Here is a 15,096-nt window from a genome sequence, read left to right as displayed (position 1 = left end):
CATTAGCCATATTTCTACAGTGTCAGTAAATGCATGTTAAATAGCCTAGGTGTGGTGCTGTGGATTAAATTGCTTATTTACAGTTTTGTACAGTTTACCTCTACACTTCAGTTTACATGGTCGGTGCTATTCAGTCTGGTTTCTGCTAGTCTCGCGTAGCCAGACCTTCAGACTGACGGCTGAAGGTCTGGAATCCATGGCAGCTTTCATTGGCCAAAGCCTGCTCATGAGGCCGTTTGACCGACAAGTCAAACAACCAATCACAGTTCGTTTCGTTTCAGCGTCACGTTTCGGTGCATGGAAATGTCGCCACAATAACAGACCGGTGTATAAAACTCTCTGACGTATTTTAAAGATTCTATGCCACAAAATTTAAATATTTCACATACTTTTGAAAATCCAGCGTTTAGTTGATCCTGATAAGTGCTCGTCGTCACAGTTGTAAACACGACGGCTTTCTTCTTTCATTAGGGGTTTTGGCGTCACGGCATCTTTGTTTCCAAATGGAACGTTAAAGAACGCGACACACACGTCTCCCGGAAATCCTGTATAATTCAACCAATCCGATGATGACTTAGAAACTCCTGAAGTGTTTCCACTTTTGTGTGCCATATGCATCAGACGTTTAGCCAACGTTCCGTGGGTGTGACGTCTGAGGCTGAGACTAGGTTTTCGCTAACTTCACCACAGAGACTTTACTGTTCAAATATAAGTGTCGTGTGTGAAATTCAAATGGGCAAGCGCTGCTTATTATCACTTCAATAGAACAGCGAAAGTGTCGAGCTGCAGTCGTTGTCAGCATTGTGCTGGTGTTCTGACGATTTGTGCTACCCACTCAGATTGTGCTTCCTCCCAGTAAAAAGATAGGTAGCACAAATCAATAGCGAAAAATGCTACCTATCAGATTGTGCTACCAGCATCTTATTCATGTAGTTTGAGGCTTTTTTAATGTTCATACCTACCCTTACCCTAAACTTACCCTTAAAACAATGTTTTACTACGCTTAATAAGCAGATTTTTTGAGGAAATAGTTTATCATTTATTGAATCAACAGCCTATCGACTAATCTAAACAATAGTTTTGGTTTGAACTATTTTTAGAGTTTAAACCGAAAAAATTGTGTTTTATAAAAGAAGTCAATGACATATTGCAACAGGTGGGATTCAGCTGACGGCACTTCCGGAGACGGCTTTCTCCAATAGTAAGTAATACAGACCCTCTAATCTCCCAATAGTAAGACAATCTCTGGAATGACGTCAAGTTGACCATTACAATATGGCCAATAGAAACAGTTGCTAATGAGGTATCTATATATACATATCTATGGGTATATCTACATTAGTAACAACAATAAATATAATAGGTTCTATTTAATGTGCAAAAGCTCAGAAAATGAATGGCATATCACTTAATAATTTACAGTTACAAACAAAATTACAACATGAAAATAGAGCAGTTTAAATAGTTTCAGTTTAAATCTTCAGTTTCATTTCTGTGTCAGTGTGTATATGAAGAAAATACAGTAGATCAAAGTCCCTGTATCCGTGTAATGAAGGGGAGGAGTTGTTCTGTTGTTCTCTCATTCCTTCCTGACAAATTCCTTTTCTAGTTTATAGTTTTCTGTTTACCATCTCATATTAGTCATATTCTGAAATTGACAGCATTCCCTAATTAAATTCTAAAATGATGTGCAAGTATGTGTTTCTCTTCATTTTTTTTATTTTTGTAAGTGATCAAGGAGAGATCACTTACACCTGCTGCAAGGTGTGGTTAGGTGGAGCAGAAGGAGATTATGCCATGTTTAAATGTAGGCATATTTACGTAAGATAGAGAGGAAATAAGGAATAGAAGTGATGAAAGCTATGACATGAAATTTAAAATAAATAAAAACAAACATAAAATAAGATGACTTCCAGGTGCCCAGATACTCTGAGTTCATAACACAGCCGATGTGGCTGGACAGAATAAAGCAGAAGTTGGAAAGTGGAGAGTATCAGACAGTAGGAGCGTTCATCTCTGACTTTCAGCTCAGTTTCAGGAAGTGCAGCATGTTCAGTAAGATAAGATTCACTGAAACATGTTACATAATAAATAAATCACCAAAAAATCAAGAGCTTGTTAAAATGAAGTTGTTTTGCAACAGATGTTGCCGAGATGATTAACTTCACAAGAGGACATGTGGTTTTTGAAATATTTATTTAATATTTTATTTGTTATTTTGTTCTCTTGCTCTCTAATGGCGCTTTTCCACTGCATGGTATGGCACGGTACGGCTCGGTACAGTTCACTTTTTGGGGGTTTTCCACTGGGTACAGTACCTGGTACCTGGTACTTTTTTTAGTACCACCTCGGTTGGGGTTCCAAACGTACCATACCGTTACCAAAACGTGACGTGTAAACTCTGCTGATCACGGATTGGCCGGAGAGAATCGTCACTACCCGCGTCACTGAACTTGCGACACAAACACAAAAGAACCGCTAGATTTAAATCAGCACAGCCAGCGAAGGATCGAACGCAACTGTTTTGAACGAGCGCACCTTTTTTTAACAACCAAAAAGTGGCTGTTCCCCCTGTTGCGGAAGAACAGACATTCCTCTCGTAGCAGAGGAGCGGATCCAGCGAGAGCTTGATGGGGCGACGCGGAATGAAAAAGTTTTTTTAGGAGTCGCAGCAGTAGAGGCGGCGCAACTATAACGAAATGTGAATAATCCCGCCCATTCTAAAGCGATACTAAACTGCAGTGGAAACGCAACCCGAGCCGAACCGAGCCGTGCCGTACCGTACCGAGCCGAGTCATACCACGCAGTGGAAAAGCGCCATTAAGGACAATGAGTTTGGCCAAATGGGTGCCAGGCTGAAGCAAATGTTTGAGTTCCAGAAAATCTTCAGGATCCAATAGCAGCTCTTTTACAAGTCTTTCAAAGATACAATCTGGGTAGCTTTGAATATTTATTAGATCTCATTATAATGTATGTAATAATTTTTCAGTCATGCAAAGAGAAGCAATTCGGAGAATGAATGGATGCTGTATATGACTTCGTTCAAGGATGCTCAAATCCGACTCATGAGATCAACTTTCCTGCAGAGTTTAGCTCTAACCCTAATCAAAAACACCTGAGCATGCTAATTAGTATCTTCAGGATCATTAGAAAATCACACAGCCATGGCCAAAAGTTTTGAGAATGAAACAAATATTAATTTTCACAAAGTCTGCTGCCTCAGTTTTTATGATGGCAATTTGCATATACTCCAGAATGTTATGAAGAGTGATCAGATGAATTGCAATTAATTGCAAATTCCCTCTTTGACATGAAAATTAACTTAATCCCAAAAACATTTCCACTGCATTTCAGCCCTGCCACAAAAGGACCAGCTGACATCATGTCAGTGATTCTCTCATTAACACAGGTGAGAGTGTTGATGAGGACGAGGCTAGAGATCACTCTGTCATGCTGATTGAGTTAGAATAACAGACTGGAAGCTTTAAAAGGAGGATGTTGCTTAAAATCCTTGTTCTTCCTCTGTTAACTCTGGTCACTTGCAAGGAAACACGTGCAGTTATCATTGCTTTGCACAAAAAAAGGATTCAAAGGCAAGGATAATGCTGCAAGTAAGATTTCATTTATCGGATCATCAAGAACTTCAAGGGGAGAGGTTCAATTGGTGTGAAGGAGGCTTCAGGGCGCCCAAGAAAGTCCTGCAAGCACCAGGACCGTCTCCTAAAGTTGATTCAGCTGTAGGATCGGGGCACCACCAGTGCAGAGCTTGCTTTGGAATGGCAGAAGGCAGGTGTGAGTGCATCTGCACGCACAGTGAGGCGAAGACTTTTGGAGGATGACCTGGTGTCAAGAAGGGCAGCAACGAACACACTTCTCTCCAGGAAAAACATCGGGGAAAGACTGATATTCTCCAGAAGGTACAAGGATTGGACTGCTGAGGACTGGGGTAAAGTCATTTTCTCTGATGAATCCCTTTCTGATTGTTTGGGGCACTCGGAATAAAGCTTGTCCGGAGAAGAAAAGGTGAGCGCTACCATCAGTACTGTTATGCCAACAGTGAAACATCCTGAAACCATTCATGTGTGGGGTTGCTTCTCAGCCAAGGGAGTGGGCTCAATCACAATTTTGCCTAAGAACACAGCCATGAATAAAGAAAGTTTATTCAGAAAGAACTTCTCCCAACCATCCAAGAACAGTTTGGTAATGAGCAATGCCTTTTCCAGCATGATGGAGCACATTGCCATAAGGCAAAAGGGATAATTAAGTGGCTTTGGGAACAAAACATCGAAATTTTGGGTCCATGGCCAGGAAATTCCCCAGACCTTAATCTCATTGAGAACTTGTGGTCAATCCTCAAGAGTGGGTGGACAATCAAAAACCCACAAATTCTGACAAACTCCAAGCATTAAATATGCAAGAATGGGCTGCCATCAGTCAGGATGTGGCCCAGAAGTTGATTGACAGCATGCCAGGGCGATTTGCAGAGGTCTTGAAAAAGAAGGGTCAATACTGCAAATATCGAGTCTTTGCATAAACTTATTGTTTAAACTTAATAAAAGCCTTTGACACTTATGCAATTCTTGCAATTATACTTCAGTATACAATATTAACATCTGACAAAAAGATCTAAAAACACAGAAGCAGCAGACTTTGTGAAAATTAATATTTGTGTCATTCTGAAAACTTTTGGCCACGGCTGTAGGTGAGTTTGATCAGGGTTGGAGCTAAACTCTGTAGCACATTAGCTCTCCAGGGCAAGATTTGAGGAAGCCTGACTTAGTCCATGAACTCAAATCAAGAGGCAGCCTGAACAAGAGTCGTAAATATCAAACATGCTTATTATTTATGACTATCTTGAGCACAACACTTTTTGAAAAGGTTTCAGAAAGACCAACCATTCTATAATGAACACAAGGACTTCATGAATGGTTTATTTGAAAGAGGATATGCAGAGCTTTGTTAGTAATCGTTAATTGCAACAAGCTTTGAAAGAGCTGCATCAAAGCAAAATTTGAAGCTCTCTTGCGCAGGTTGAAATAAAGGGGAGTTTCAACCTACTTTGTGTGGCCCATCATGGTGGATTCTGGGAGTGCTTAGTGCAAGAAGATGCACCACTTTGTTCAGTGGTGATGCAGCAAGTATTGGATGACAAATCCTTGCTTATTGTGTTCTGCGATGTGGAGGCTATTTTGAATTATCGTCCAGTAACCCAATCCCTTAGATAATTCAAACAACCTTGAGGCACTGACCCCGAACCACATTCTTCGGCTAAGAGACAATCGTATTTTAACTCCAAGACTTTTCAAATGGGATGTCTACAGTTATACATAGTAGACCTGTTTTGAAAAAGATCTTGAATTGATACAAGAGCATCAAATGTGGAATTGAAGTTTGAAGAGAGTTCAGAGATATTTTGTTTACTTTAGAACGTGTGCCCTTTCCCAGTGTCTTTCATGCAAATTACCATCTGTCCCCAAACGGTGCAAACTCCCCACGTCTAGGCCCTGATCAATGTAAATTCCAATTTTTAGTTCCTGTCTCCATTGGAAGGATGTTTGTCTTGGTATGAGTACTTATGTGTGACGTCCCAGCTTAGGCTGTGCGTGCGCCTGTGGGGTGTGTGTGTGATTTAGGTGCCACCTGGAGGGGGTGTGACTCATACTCCTGACACTCGTTGAACGCAGAGTTAATTGTGCCTGGCGTGTTGGTGCGGCGCATGATTTGGGCGATTGTCTCTGGCATAGAGTTCGACGGTCTGCGTTGTGCTGAATGTCCTGCCAGGCCCTGACTCGTTCTAATCACCCTATCTGATCTGTTCCTCCATTCATTGTAAAGAAAAAAGGCAGCCCCACCCCCAAACACACAGTATTAAACACAGTGCAGCTTTATAAGCACTATGAGCCAGATATTTGCACTCTTTTTTTGGAAGTTAATATACAAATGGTTGATGTATAGATGTCTTTGCATTTTAAGCTGGGATAAATGAAAGAAATTTAACAGAAAAAATTCTCACCTTTATGACCTAAAACATAATACATTGCAGCATTTTGTTATTTTAATAATTTGCCGTTCATTATTCTGTTGTTTTAAATTTTTACATACATTTTTACATAACTTTTTTTATGTAATTTTTTTGTGTAGGTTTTTTTGTTCTGTAACATTTTTGTATTTTGTTATGTAAATGTTGCAAAGTTGACTCATCTGGAATGCAAATAAACTTAGATGACAGGTGTGATCAGGTGAGTAAATTCAACAAAATGTTTGTATTACACATGGGGTTTCCCTTAAAGGATTGAAAATTCTGTCATCATTATATACTCATACTGAAGTTGTTCCAAGCCTTTATGAGTTTCTTTCTTCTGCTGAGAACAAAATATGATATTTTGAAGAATGTGGGTAACCAAACAGTTGCCAGTAGCCATTGACTTCTATAATATTTGTTTCCATTAATGGCAACTGTTCGTAACATTTTTCAAAATATATCTTTTTTTCTATATCAATCAAGTGAACTAAATGTGACATAACATTTGCCCCTCATTGACCCAAAGAAGAAACAACACAAGGCCATTGTCCGACCACATATCCAGTATAAACAGGCAAACCAAGAATAAAAATGACACAGGTAACTAATGCTTTAAAACTTTGAAGCAAAAGTGAATAATACACCAGTTTTTTATATATATGTATAAAATAAATGTCAAAAAGTGGAGCATCTATTGCAAACCATCAACATTGCCTTCAACAAGTTAAAATACTGAAACTCATAAAAGTATGTACGCAGCTGGTGTAAGGTCTGAATTTATTTGACATCTTTATGAACATATGAACTATTCATATGTGTCATCAAGAGAGGTATTTTGTATATACAGTACCAATGCACAAGTTATAAGCTATAAAACATAAACCATATTCATATGTTGTAGTTCTGCCTAACGACATTGACAGAAATTTGTGGGTAATGAATCAACATTAATAATTTTGACTTTTTAATTTTTTTTTATTTATTTTTTTTGCTTTATCGATTACTTCTTACAATGATCCAGTAAGTTATCATGCTGAGATGTTTTAAAATCACTTCTGATGCAGTGCAAATCTGATGAGGAGTGAATTACCCAATTTCTGTGCCCACATATCCTCCATTAACACATGAAGCATTGCTTTAATCTTATTCTTTCTGTGGAGGCACAAACCAGGAGAGAATCTGTGATTTTAGCTGAAACTGTCAGTAAAAATATCACAGAACGGTAGAATTTAATGCCAGTGGTAGAAGTTAGTGAGCTCTTTTATTTTCCCCTATATCATGTTATTTCTCTTTTTTATGAATTTTATGATTTCTTTGAAGACCTTTGGTCACTCTCACATCTTGTTTTTGCTTCTCATTAGAGTAAGAATATTTATAGATGAACAGTAACTATCTGCCTTTGAAAAGTCTTACCAGTGCCTATTACTGAATTTCTGAGTGGTACTAATATTTATGTTTTTTCTTTAGTATTTAGAAATTTCAGACTTTATCTAACCTGTTTGTATTTGTGTGATATAAACTCATCCTTGTGATTTATCTCGATCAGATTCTTTTAATTATTTCTATTTAGGATATTAATATATGAACTATTGCAATATATTCAATAGTTGCACCAAACTTTTAAGCTTTTATTAGAGAACGCAAACTTTTGATCATGTGTGGAGAAATGCTGGTTTGAAAGGATAGTGTGAATATAATTGTTTGTATTTGTATTAAGTCAGTCGAACCACAATGATACGGTTTTATTTCAGTTTAAATTTCAGTTTAATTTCTGTGTCAGTGTATCTGAGGCAAATACAGTAGATCCCCTGTAGGCGCTCTCTTGTGTAATGAAGAGGAGGAGTTTTACTAGAGTCTGTTGTTCTGGCATTCTAGTTTCTAGTTTTCTAGTTCCTCAAATACAAGTCATTCAAATTCACAAAATGACTTGTAATTTAAACAGCATTCCCAAATTAAATTCTGAATGATGTGCAAGTTGGTGTTTCTTTATTTTTAATGTTTTTTAAACAATCAAGTGGAATAGTTCCTCCGTGACGCAGCCATACCTGCTGAAAGGTGTGGTTAGGTGGAGCATGTTTTTGTATGTACGTAATAATCTGTGCGTAGAGAGAGGAAACAGACTGCAAGTCGTGAACACAGCAAGGTAAGTACACTCTTAAAAATAAAGGTGCTTCAAAAGGTTCTTCAAGCGATGCCATAGAAGAACCGTTTTTTGGTTCCACAAAGAACTATTCAGTCAAAGGTTCTTTAAAGAACCATCTCTTTCTTACCTTTTTATAATCTGAAGAACCTTTTTTCGCCCCAAAGAACCTGTTGTGAAACAGAAAGGTTCTTCAGATGTTAAAGGTTCTTTATGGAACCATTTAGACGAAAAGGTTCTTCTATGGCATCGTGAAGCACCTTTATTTTTAAGAGTGTTAATTAATTAGTAAATTCAAGTTTGATGTTGTGAATATTTTCTGGTCTGTGGTTTCTATTCTTTTCTATTAGTTTTTTTTCTATCTGTCACACAGATTTTAAAACAACAGTACAGGAGGCAACTTTCAGTTTTGTTTCAGTATGAGAGAAGCTTTCAATATTCATTCGATTGCAATCCCATTATAATATATGGAGTTTATCTATGTCTTATATGACTTGGATTTTTTTTTTTTTTGCATACAAAACAGCGTGAAGGACTCAGTTTGCTTCATGCAGCTACAATAAGAACATGATGTCAGTTTTGCAATCACAGCATTTATGTGCACTGTAAAAAGTTAATTTACTGTACAACACAGTATAGTGATTAAAAATGGATAAACAGTAACATTGCTGTAAAATTATGTAATACTAATATTTAAAAATACATTTATATTTTATTAAAATGTACATTTATTTATATGTACATTTGTTGTATTATGAATTTTAATGTTAAAATCTGTGCTTTTTACAGTGACTGTCAGTCCATTTTTGTATTTTCCCTTATATTGAGATTATTTCACTTAAATATAAACATTTCCTTTATCTGTAAACTACTGTTTATAGACATGTTCATGTTTCATTTCTCATATCATGCTCATCTTTGTACCATGTTTTTATTCATCATTACATACAGTGAACAGAAAGCAAGTTCAAAAGTGCTATGTTTAAATAAAAGTGTTTAAAAGTGCAAAGTAATGATAATTTCCTCTATGAAACACGTATAATCAATCCATATTGCTTGTTTTTCAGAAAACCACAGGACATGGAAGGAGAGTCGGACATAGACACATCGTCTGACTCAGAATCTGAATCAGAATTTGATCCTAAGAGCAGCACAGGATCTGACAGTCTGAGTGAGAATGACAGCGCAGAAGCAAAACAAGGGAAAAAAAGGAAACTGAGAAAACGTAACTGTAAACAGACAGGGCCGTCTTCCCTCTGTACACCCAAGAAGAGACAAGCCGAAGGTACAGAAGTCCCCAAGTGAGCTTTCCAAAGTAGAGTATACAAAACAATTAGATGAATTCTAAAGAGAGTTATTAACACTGCTCTGCATGTAATGTGTTCAATTTGAAGCTCCATCAATGCCCAAAAGCAGGTTTGTTTAAATTTAAATGACAACAATGGATATATTGTTCAGATAAAAAATTGTTTAATAGAACTGGTAAATTTGTTTAATAGAACAAGTCTGTGTGATATTTGACATTTGTGATATTTGTTTCAGACTCCAGCCAGTATTTGATACAAACATTTGGAAACAAAACTGAACTTCCTGTCACATGTGGAGATAAAGACGGTATCCTGCATGTGGAGAAATATATTGACAGTAAAGGTGCAAACAATTAAGGATTGCAATAATGTTTAATATAACGTGAAGAGTCACTTGTTGAAGAATTCTAGAAAACATAATTCTGGAGCATCTAGACATGTTCAAAACACTTCCTCTAAAACAAGTCCAAAAGCAAATCCAGTATTATTTCAGACAAATATTTATCTGTCTTCAGTGGAGAAGTGCATCTTAAGTGAAGACCAGTGGTTCAAGCCCAACGAGTTTGAGAGATTTGGAGGAAAAGGGAGAAACAAAAAATGGAAGACCAGCATCTTTTGTGATATTTTTCCACTCCAGAAACTCATAGAGGTGCATAAAATGGTTTAAATAATACACAATCAATGGAATTTTAACTAGCAATCAATAATGGCTAAAACGCACAATGTTTGCATTTAACAGAATCAGATTTTATGATTCAATTATTAGCCAATCTAAATATTTGAGTGTTAATTCAAGTAAAACAATAACATGTTTGTACGTCTTCCATCCATAGGCTGGACTTCTGTCATCCTTTAAGAAAAGCCGGATTCAGAATAAACAGGTGTGACTGTTTTTGTTACCAAAAAACACCAAATTACCACAAAGCATATTTTATAAAATAAAAAAATTGTGAAATCTCTGTCTGTTGCACAGATTGATTCTCCTGACTCCTCACCTGTTGCTGACAGACTCAGAAATAGAAAGATTAGATCCTGATATGATGACTTTACATTAAAAATAAATAAATAACAAATACAGCCCAGATGTTTAGGGCACAGAATCTAAGATAAACAGGGTTGTGAGAGCTTTTCCCATGTTCCCCATCACTGACATGTCTGTGTCTCTTAATTTTCAGTGTCAGAGACAGCTTTTCCCCTCCTGCTCCGGTCAGTATAACAGTGACCCATAACCAGACAATATGCTCATTAATATCAACAGTTTTCTATTTCTGTATTCTTTATTGTCTGTTTCCTCAGTGTTTGTGAATTTGTTGTAGAATCAAACAGCAGGAACGATGTTGACAATGGTGACGTTGTTGATGAGGATGATAAAGATATCATTGACATGACCATGTTTGAAGATCTAATTCTATCTGTTACCTGTGGTTCTGGCTCTGGCATCCTACACAAATGGCGCTTTGCCACAGGTATGTGAGTGGGTATATTTTAAAAATAAGTATTATTGTGTGTTGATCAGTTATGTTTTACATTTATAGCTACAGTAGCTCCAAAAAAATATTTGAACACTTTAGACAGACATAAAAATGCCTGGATGTCATTGAAAATACAAAATATCAAACTTCAAACATCACTCAAAAAGTGTTATTTATTCTTGAGAAAGTTAGCACACGCATATTTTAAGCAAAATGTGTCACAAAAATGAGGTTTGTTTAAATTGAATTGGCAAAACAATAGATATATTTTGTAGATTTAAAAAAATAAAAATAAAACATTTATTGAACTGGTAAATTTGTTAAATAGAACATGGTAATATGATGAACTCCATCAGTGGTTACTCTGGATAACTGTGTGAATTTGAGAAGAACGGATTTCATAGAGTATTTGCACTAAAAATCACCAAAAACACCAATCACCAAAAGTCCCTGAGCAAAAGTGACATACAGAGAAGCTCTGGTGGCATTTCTTGCAAGTCCCACTTGGTTTGATATTTTGTATCTACTGCAATGACATTTAGACATTTTTAAGTGTGATGTAAGTGCCCAAATACATTTTGGACTAATTCATAGCTCTAAGAGTTTCTTAAACTATGGTACAGAGCTTCAGTGTTGTTATTCCAGGGCGTTGTGGGAGATGCATAAGAACAAAAGACTTCTGGCTGACCCCTGAGGATTTCATCAGACTAAACAAGCCAGATGGAACATGGAGAAAAGACATTTTATCCAATGGGATACCTCTGGGGAAACTTATAATGGTAAAATATTGTTTTTTAAAAGAAAGATTTCACCTTGAATTTTCCGTTTGACATTCAGGAGTAGAAAATTGAAAAATATATTTAATATTTAAACACACCTTTCCACTGATTAGTCAGACAAAGATCAAACCATGCCGTCATCAGTTCAGTTCTGTGCAACAGAATAATAGTCATCTGGTACTATAGTTGTACGCATTCTAAAGCGATTATTGCAACTACATTTCATCTCTTTCTCATCAAACAACCAGACTAATGAATGTCTTGACACAAACCACACCGGGGCAGCACATAGGCAAGACTTTTTTATGTGTAGGCATAGATTCATTAACCTACGCATGCCAGAGAAATATTAGTTGTTCATTTTAGAAATATTAATGTACCTCGGAAGATACAGCAACCCCTTTGTATTGATTTAATTGTAAATATTCATCAGTCATAACTTTTATTTTACACGGCATGCTTACTTTTGGAAAAGGGATAAAGCTGTAATGGTATGATTGATATGAAAAGATGTTATGACAAACATTATTAAATTATGACATTATTTTGTATTACAGTCACAGCACATCTATTGTTTTGGTTATTATTCTGTATTATTTCATAGAATCTTCATAGAGAAGTTTATACAAATGTATCATATAACATTGTCCTATTGCATTACATTTTTACACATGTATGATTATTTGAAGTTGAATTCTTGTTTTTTTTTTTTTTTTAAATGAATGAAATCTTTTGTTAAATCAAAAAAAAAAAATTTAAGACCAAATGAATAACCAAGGATATTCACATTTTAAACTCTTTTAAATAATTTGACACTTCATTCACATACTTTTCAGAAAAGAGTTTTGGAACTGCATATGATAACCTGCGATTGTAAGATCTGTGAAGACCTGGATCAGGACCTAGTAAGACACCATCACTTACAATTACAGCCACGTCAGAACATCAACATGACAACTAAACGTCCTCTGTGAACTCTTATCCCAGCAGAATGATGACATGTGTTACGTGTGTGACTCTGAGGAAGATCTTTTGTGTTGTGACGAGTGTCCACGAGCTTTTCATTCACTCTGTCACCTACCAGCTGTACATGAAGACTCACCTGGGTGAGAGAGAAAGAAATCATGCTGGATTAGACAGACTAAACATGTGACTGTGTCATACTCTGTGTTTTGTGTGTACAGAAGCCAGTGGAGCTGCACTTTTTGTGTGATGAAGAAGATGGAAGGTTCCAATCAAAAGACCCTACAGGATGTTTTGAGCAGTCCAGTCTCTCAGTACACACTGGTGATGTTTATGTAAAACGTTTTAGTCCATACAGTGGAATTCAGAGGGGTCCAAAACAACATTTATTTCATTTTATAGACAAAAAAAATTTTATTTAACACTTACTGTCTGTTTGATTGTCTTCTAGCACTGCCAGTACCTGCTGTTACACCTGCTACACGAGAGCAAAACCAATGTAAATCTCATATTTAGGAGCTTCATCTGGCTCTTACAGCTCTTATATGTGGTGTATATGTGTGGTGTGTATGTAATATCTGAACTGCTGGTGTTCAGGTTCCAGGATTCAGTGAGAACATTTTTGGTCTGGGCAGAATGAAGCTGAAGTTGGAGAATAATGATTATCAAACAGTGCAAGAGTTTGTCACAGATATTGAACTGATTTTCAACAACTGTTGCACTTCCAGTGAAGTGAGTTTCATTTTAACCTTATGCAATGTTTACCAATGACAAGAGTCGTCACCTTTTACATTTGCCATCCTATTTTTATATACTAAGTTCTACATTTGTTTCCTCCCTCTCTCTCTCTCTCTCTTCTCTGTAGGGCAGTGACTTGAGTAGAATGACCTCAAGGCTGAAGGAAGTATTCAAGAGGGAGTTTGAAACCATCTTTAAGCTCCTATAACACCATGCTGTGGGTTGTTTGTCAATATGTCAGTACTGTTTCGCAGAGCGCACTCTTGAAGTGTTGCTATGTCCACATATTATAAGCGATGGCTACAACTCTGGTGTGTGTTCTTTAAATTGTGGAATTTGTAAATGCAGTTGTCACTACCTGAATCTTCAGGAGTTCATTCAGTTGTATAACACAGTTGTAACTCCTGTAAATGACTTAGAACATGATTAAGCACTAAAAGGTGAATTGACAAGTAAATTTAGCTGCAGTGTGTACATGGCCAAAGAAACACAATGCTGTTTTAAAAGCACAACAGAGCAAGCTATGGACACTTTCAATAAATGTTCAAATTATTGTCTTTTCTAAGCTGAGATAGAAGGAATTTCAACATCACAAATTACACACTTCACATCACTTCATCTAAGATCTGAATCTAACTGAACATAATTTTTTTTCTCACATTTATTGTTCTACTGTTTTTTCTTATTTTATTTAAACTTAAATAAACTGCTACCTTTGTATAAAAAATGTGTGCAGTAATTTGGAGAGTATTTTGATTGTTTGATTTTACATTTGGAAATTAATTATTAAACAATTACCATTAGTGTTTGTTTTTTTAAATATATTGTTGATATGTAACTTTTTTGTAGTGTACATTTTGTGTAATTGACTCATCATGAATAAAGAGTGTGTGCCAGGACAATGGTTTGAAGGGTTAAGGTGATTATGAATGAATGAATGAATGAAAGAGGCATTTTTATATAGCGCTTTCTTGTGTATTTCTGTACACCCAAAGTTCTATACAATCATGTGGGGGGTCTCTTCTCAACCACCACCAGTGTGCAGCATCCACCTGGATGATGCGACGGCAGCCACAGGACAACGGCGCCAGTGCGCTCACCACACACCAGCTACAGGTGGAGAGGAAAGAGAGTCATAGAGCCAGTCAAGTGGATGGGGATTATTAGGAGGCCATGATTGATAAGGGTCAGTGGAGGGAATTTGGCCAGGACACCGGGATTACACCCCTACTCTTTACGAGAAGTGCCATGGGATTTTTAATGACCACAGAGAGTCAGGACCTCGGTTTAACGTCTCATCCGAAGGACGGTGCTTTCTTTACAATCTGTCTATTCGTCTGTCCGTCTGTCTGTATGTACATCTAATTGTTTGTTCGATCATTCACTCAGTCTAAGACCTTTAAACTTTCACATTTCAGGTGTTTTTAAAAAAACAATTCCAAGGCTTTGGCACACCAACATTCAAAACTTGCATCAAATTTTGCTTTTCTAAATTACAGTTGCATTAATTTCCTTGAATTCCAATTCATTTGAATTCTTCCTTACTTACAGATGAGAATTGCATCTGCATTTACACCTCAAATCAAATTAATTAACTTACACACAACAATGAAAGATTGATTGTTCCACTCAAAAATTATCAGGTGGAACAGTTGATCTTCTGAAAGGTTGTTAG

At 36.6% G+C, this 15,096-nt stretch overlaps 1 protein-coding gene across 2 annotated transcripts; it reads left to right on the top strand.

Moving 5' to 3' along the window:
- The first annotated feature begins 7,892 nt into the window (after positions 1 to 7,892).
- LOC107583265 (nuclear body protein SP140-like protein) lies at positions 7,893 to 13,923 on the top strand. Of its 2 annotated transcripts, none has more exons than XM_016269424.1 (15): positions 7,893 to 8,165; positions 9,230 to 9,447; positions 9,705 to 9,812; positions 9,985 to 10,118; positions 10,303 to 10,350; positions 10,443 to 10,493; positions 10,645 to 10,675; positions 10,786 to 10,935; positions 11,587 to 11,720; positions 12,557 to 12,625; positions 12,711 to 12,826; positions 12,908 to 13,007; positions 13,135 to 13,182; positions 13,281 to 13,415; positions 13,549 to 13,923. In XM_016269424.1, the coding sequence occupies exons 1-15, from the start codon at positions 8,095 to 8,097 to the stop codon at positions 13,627 to 13,629; spliced, it is 1,494 nt and encodes a 497-aa protein (XP_016124910.1). In that variant the 5' UTR covers positions 7,893 to 8,094; the 3' UTR covers positions 13,630 to 13,923. The 2 variants fall into 2 exon arrangements, with proteins under 2 accessions (XP_016124910.1, XP_016124909.1); XM_016269423.1 differs by having other exon boundaries at positions 7,894 to 8,165; positions 12,708 to 12,826; positions 12,905 to 13,007.
- Positions 13,924 to 15,096: the final 1,173 nt, after the last annotated feature.

Source organism: Sinocyclocheilus grahami, unplaced genomic scaffold (assembly GCF_001515645.1).
Source record: "Sinocyclocheilus grahami isolate Dianchi unplaced genomic scaffold, SAMN03320097.WGS_v1.1 scaffold52.1, whole genome shotgun sequence".
NCBI classification, from domain to species: Eukaryota; Metazoa; Chordata; class Actinopteri; order Cypriniformes; family Cyprinidae; genus Sinocyclocheilus; species Sinocyclocheilus grahami.
This window is presented reverse-complemented; position numbering and strand designations above follow the sequence as displayed.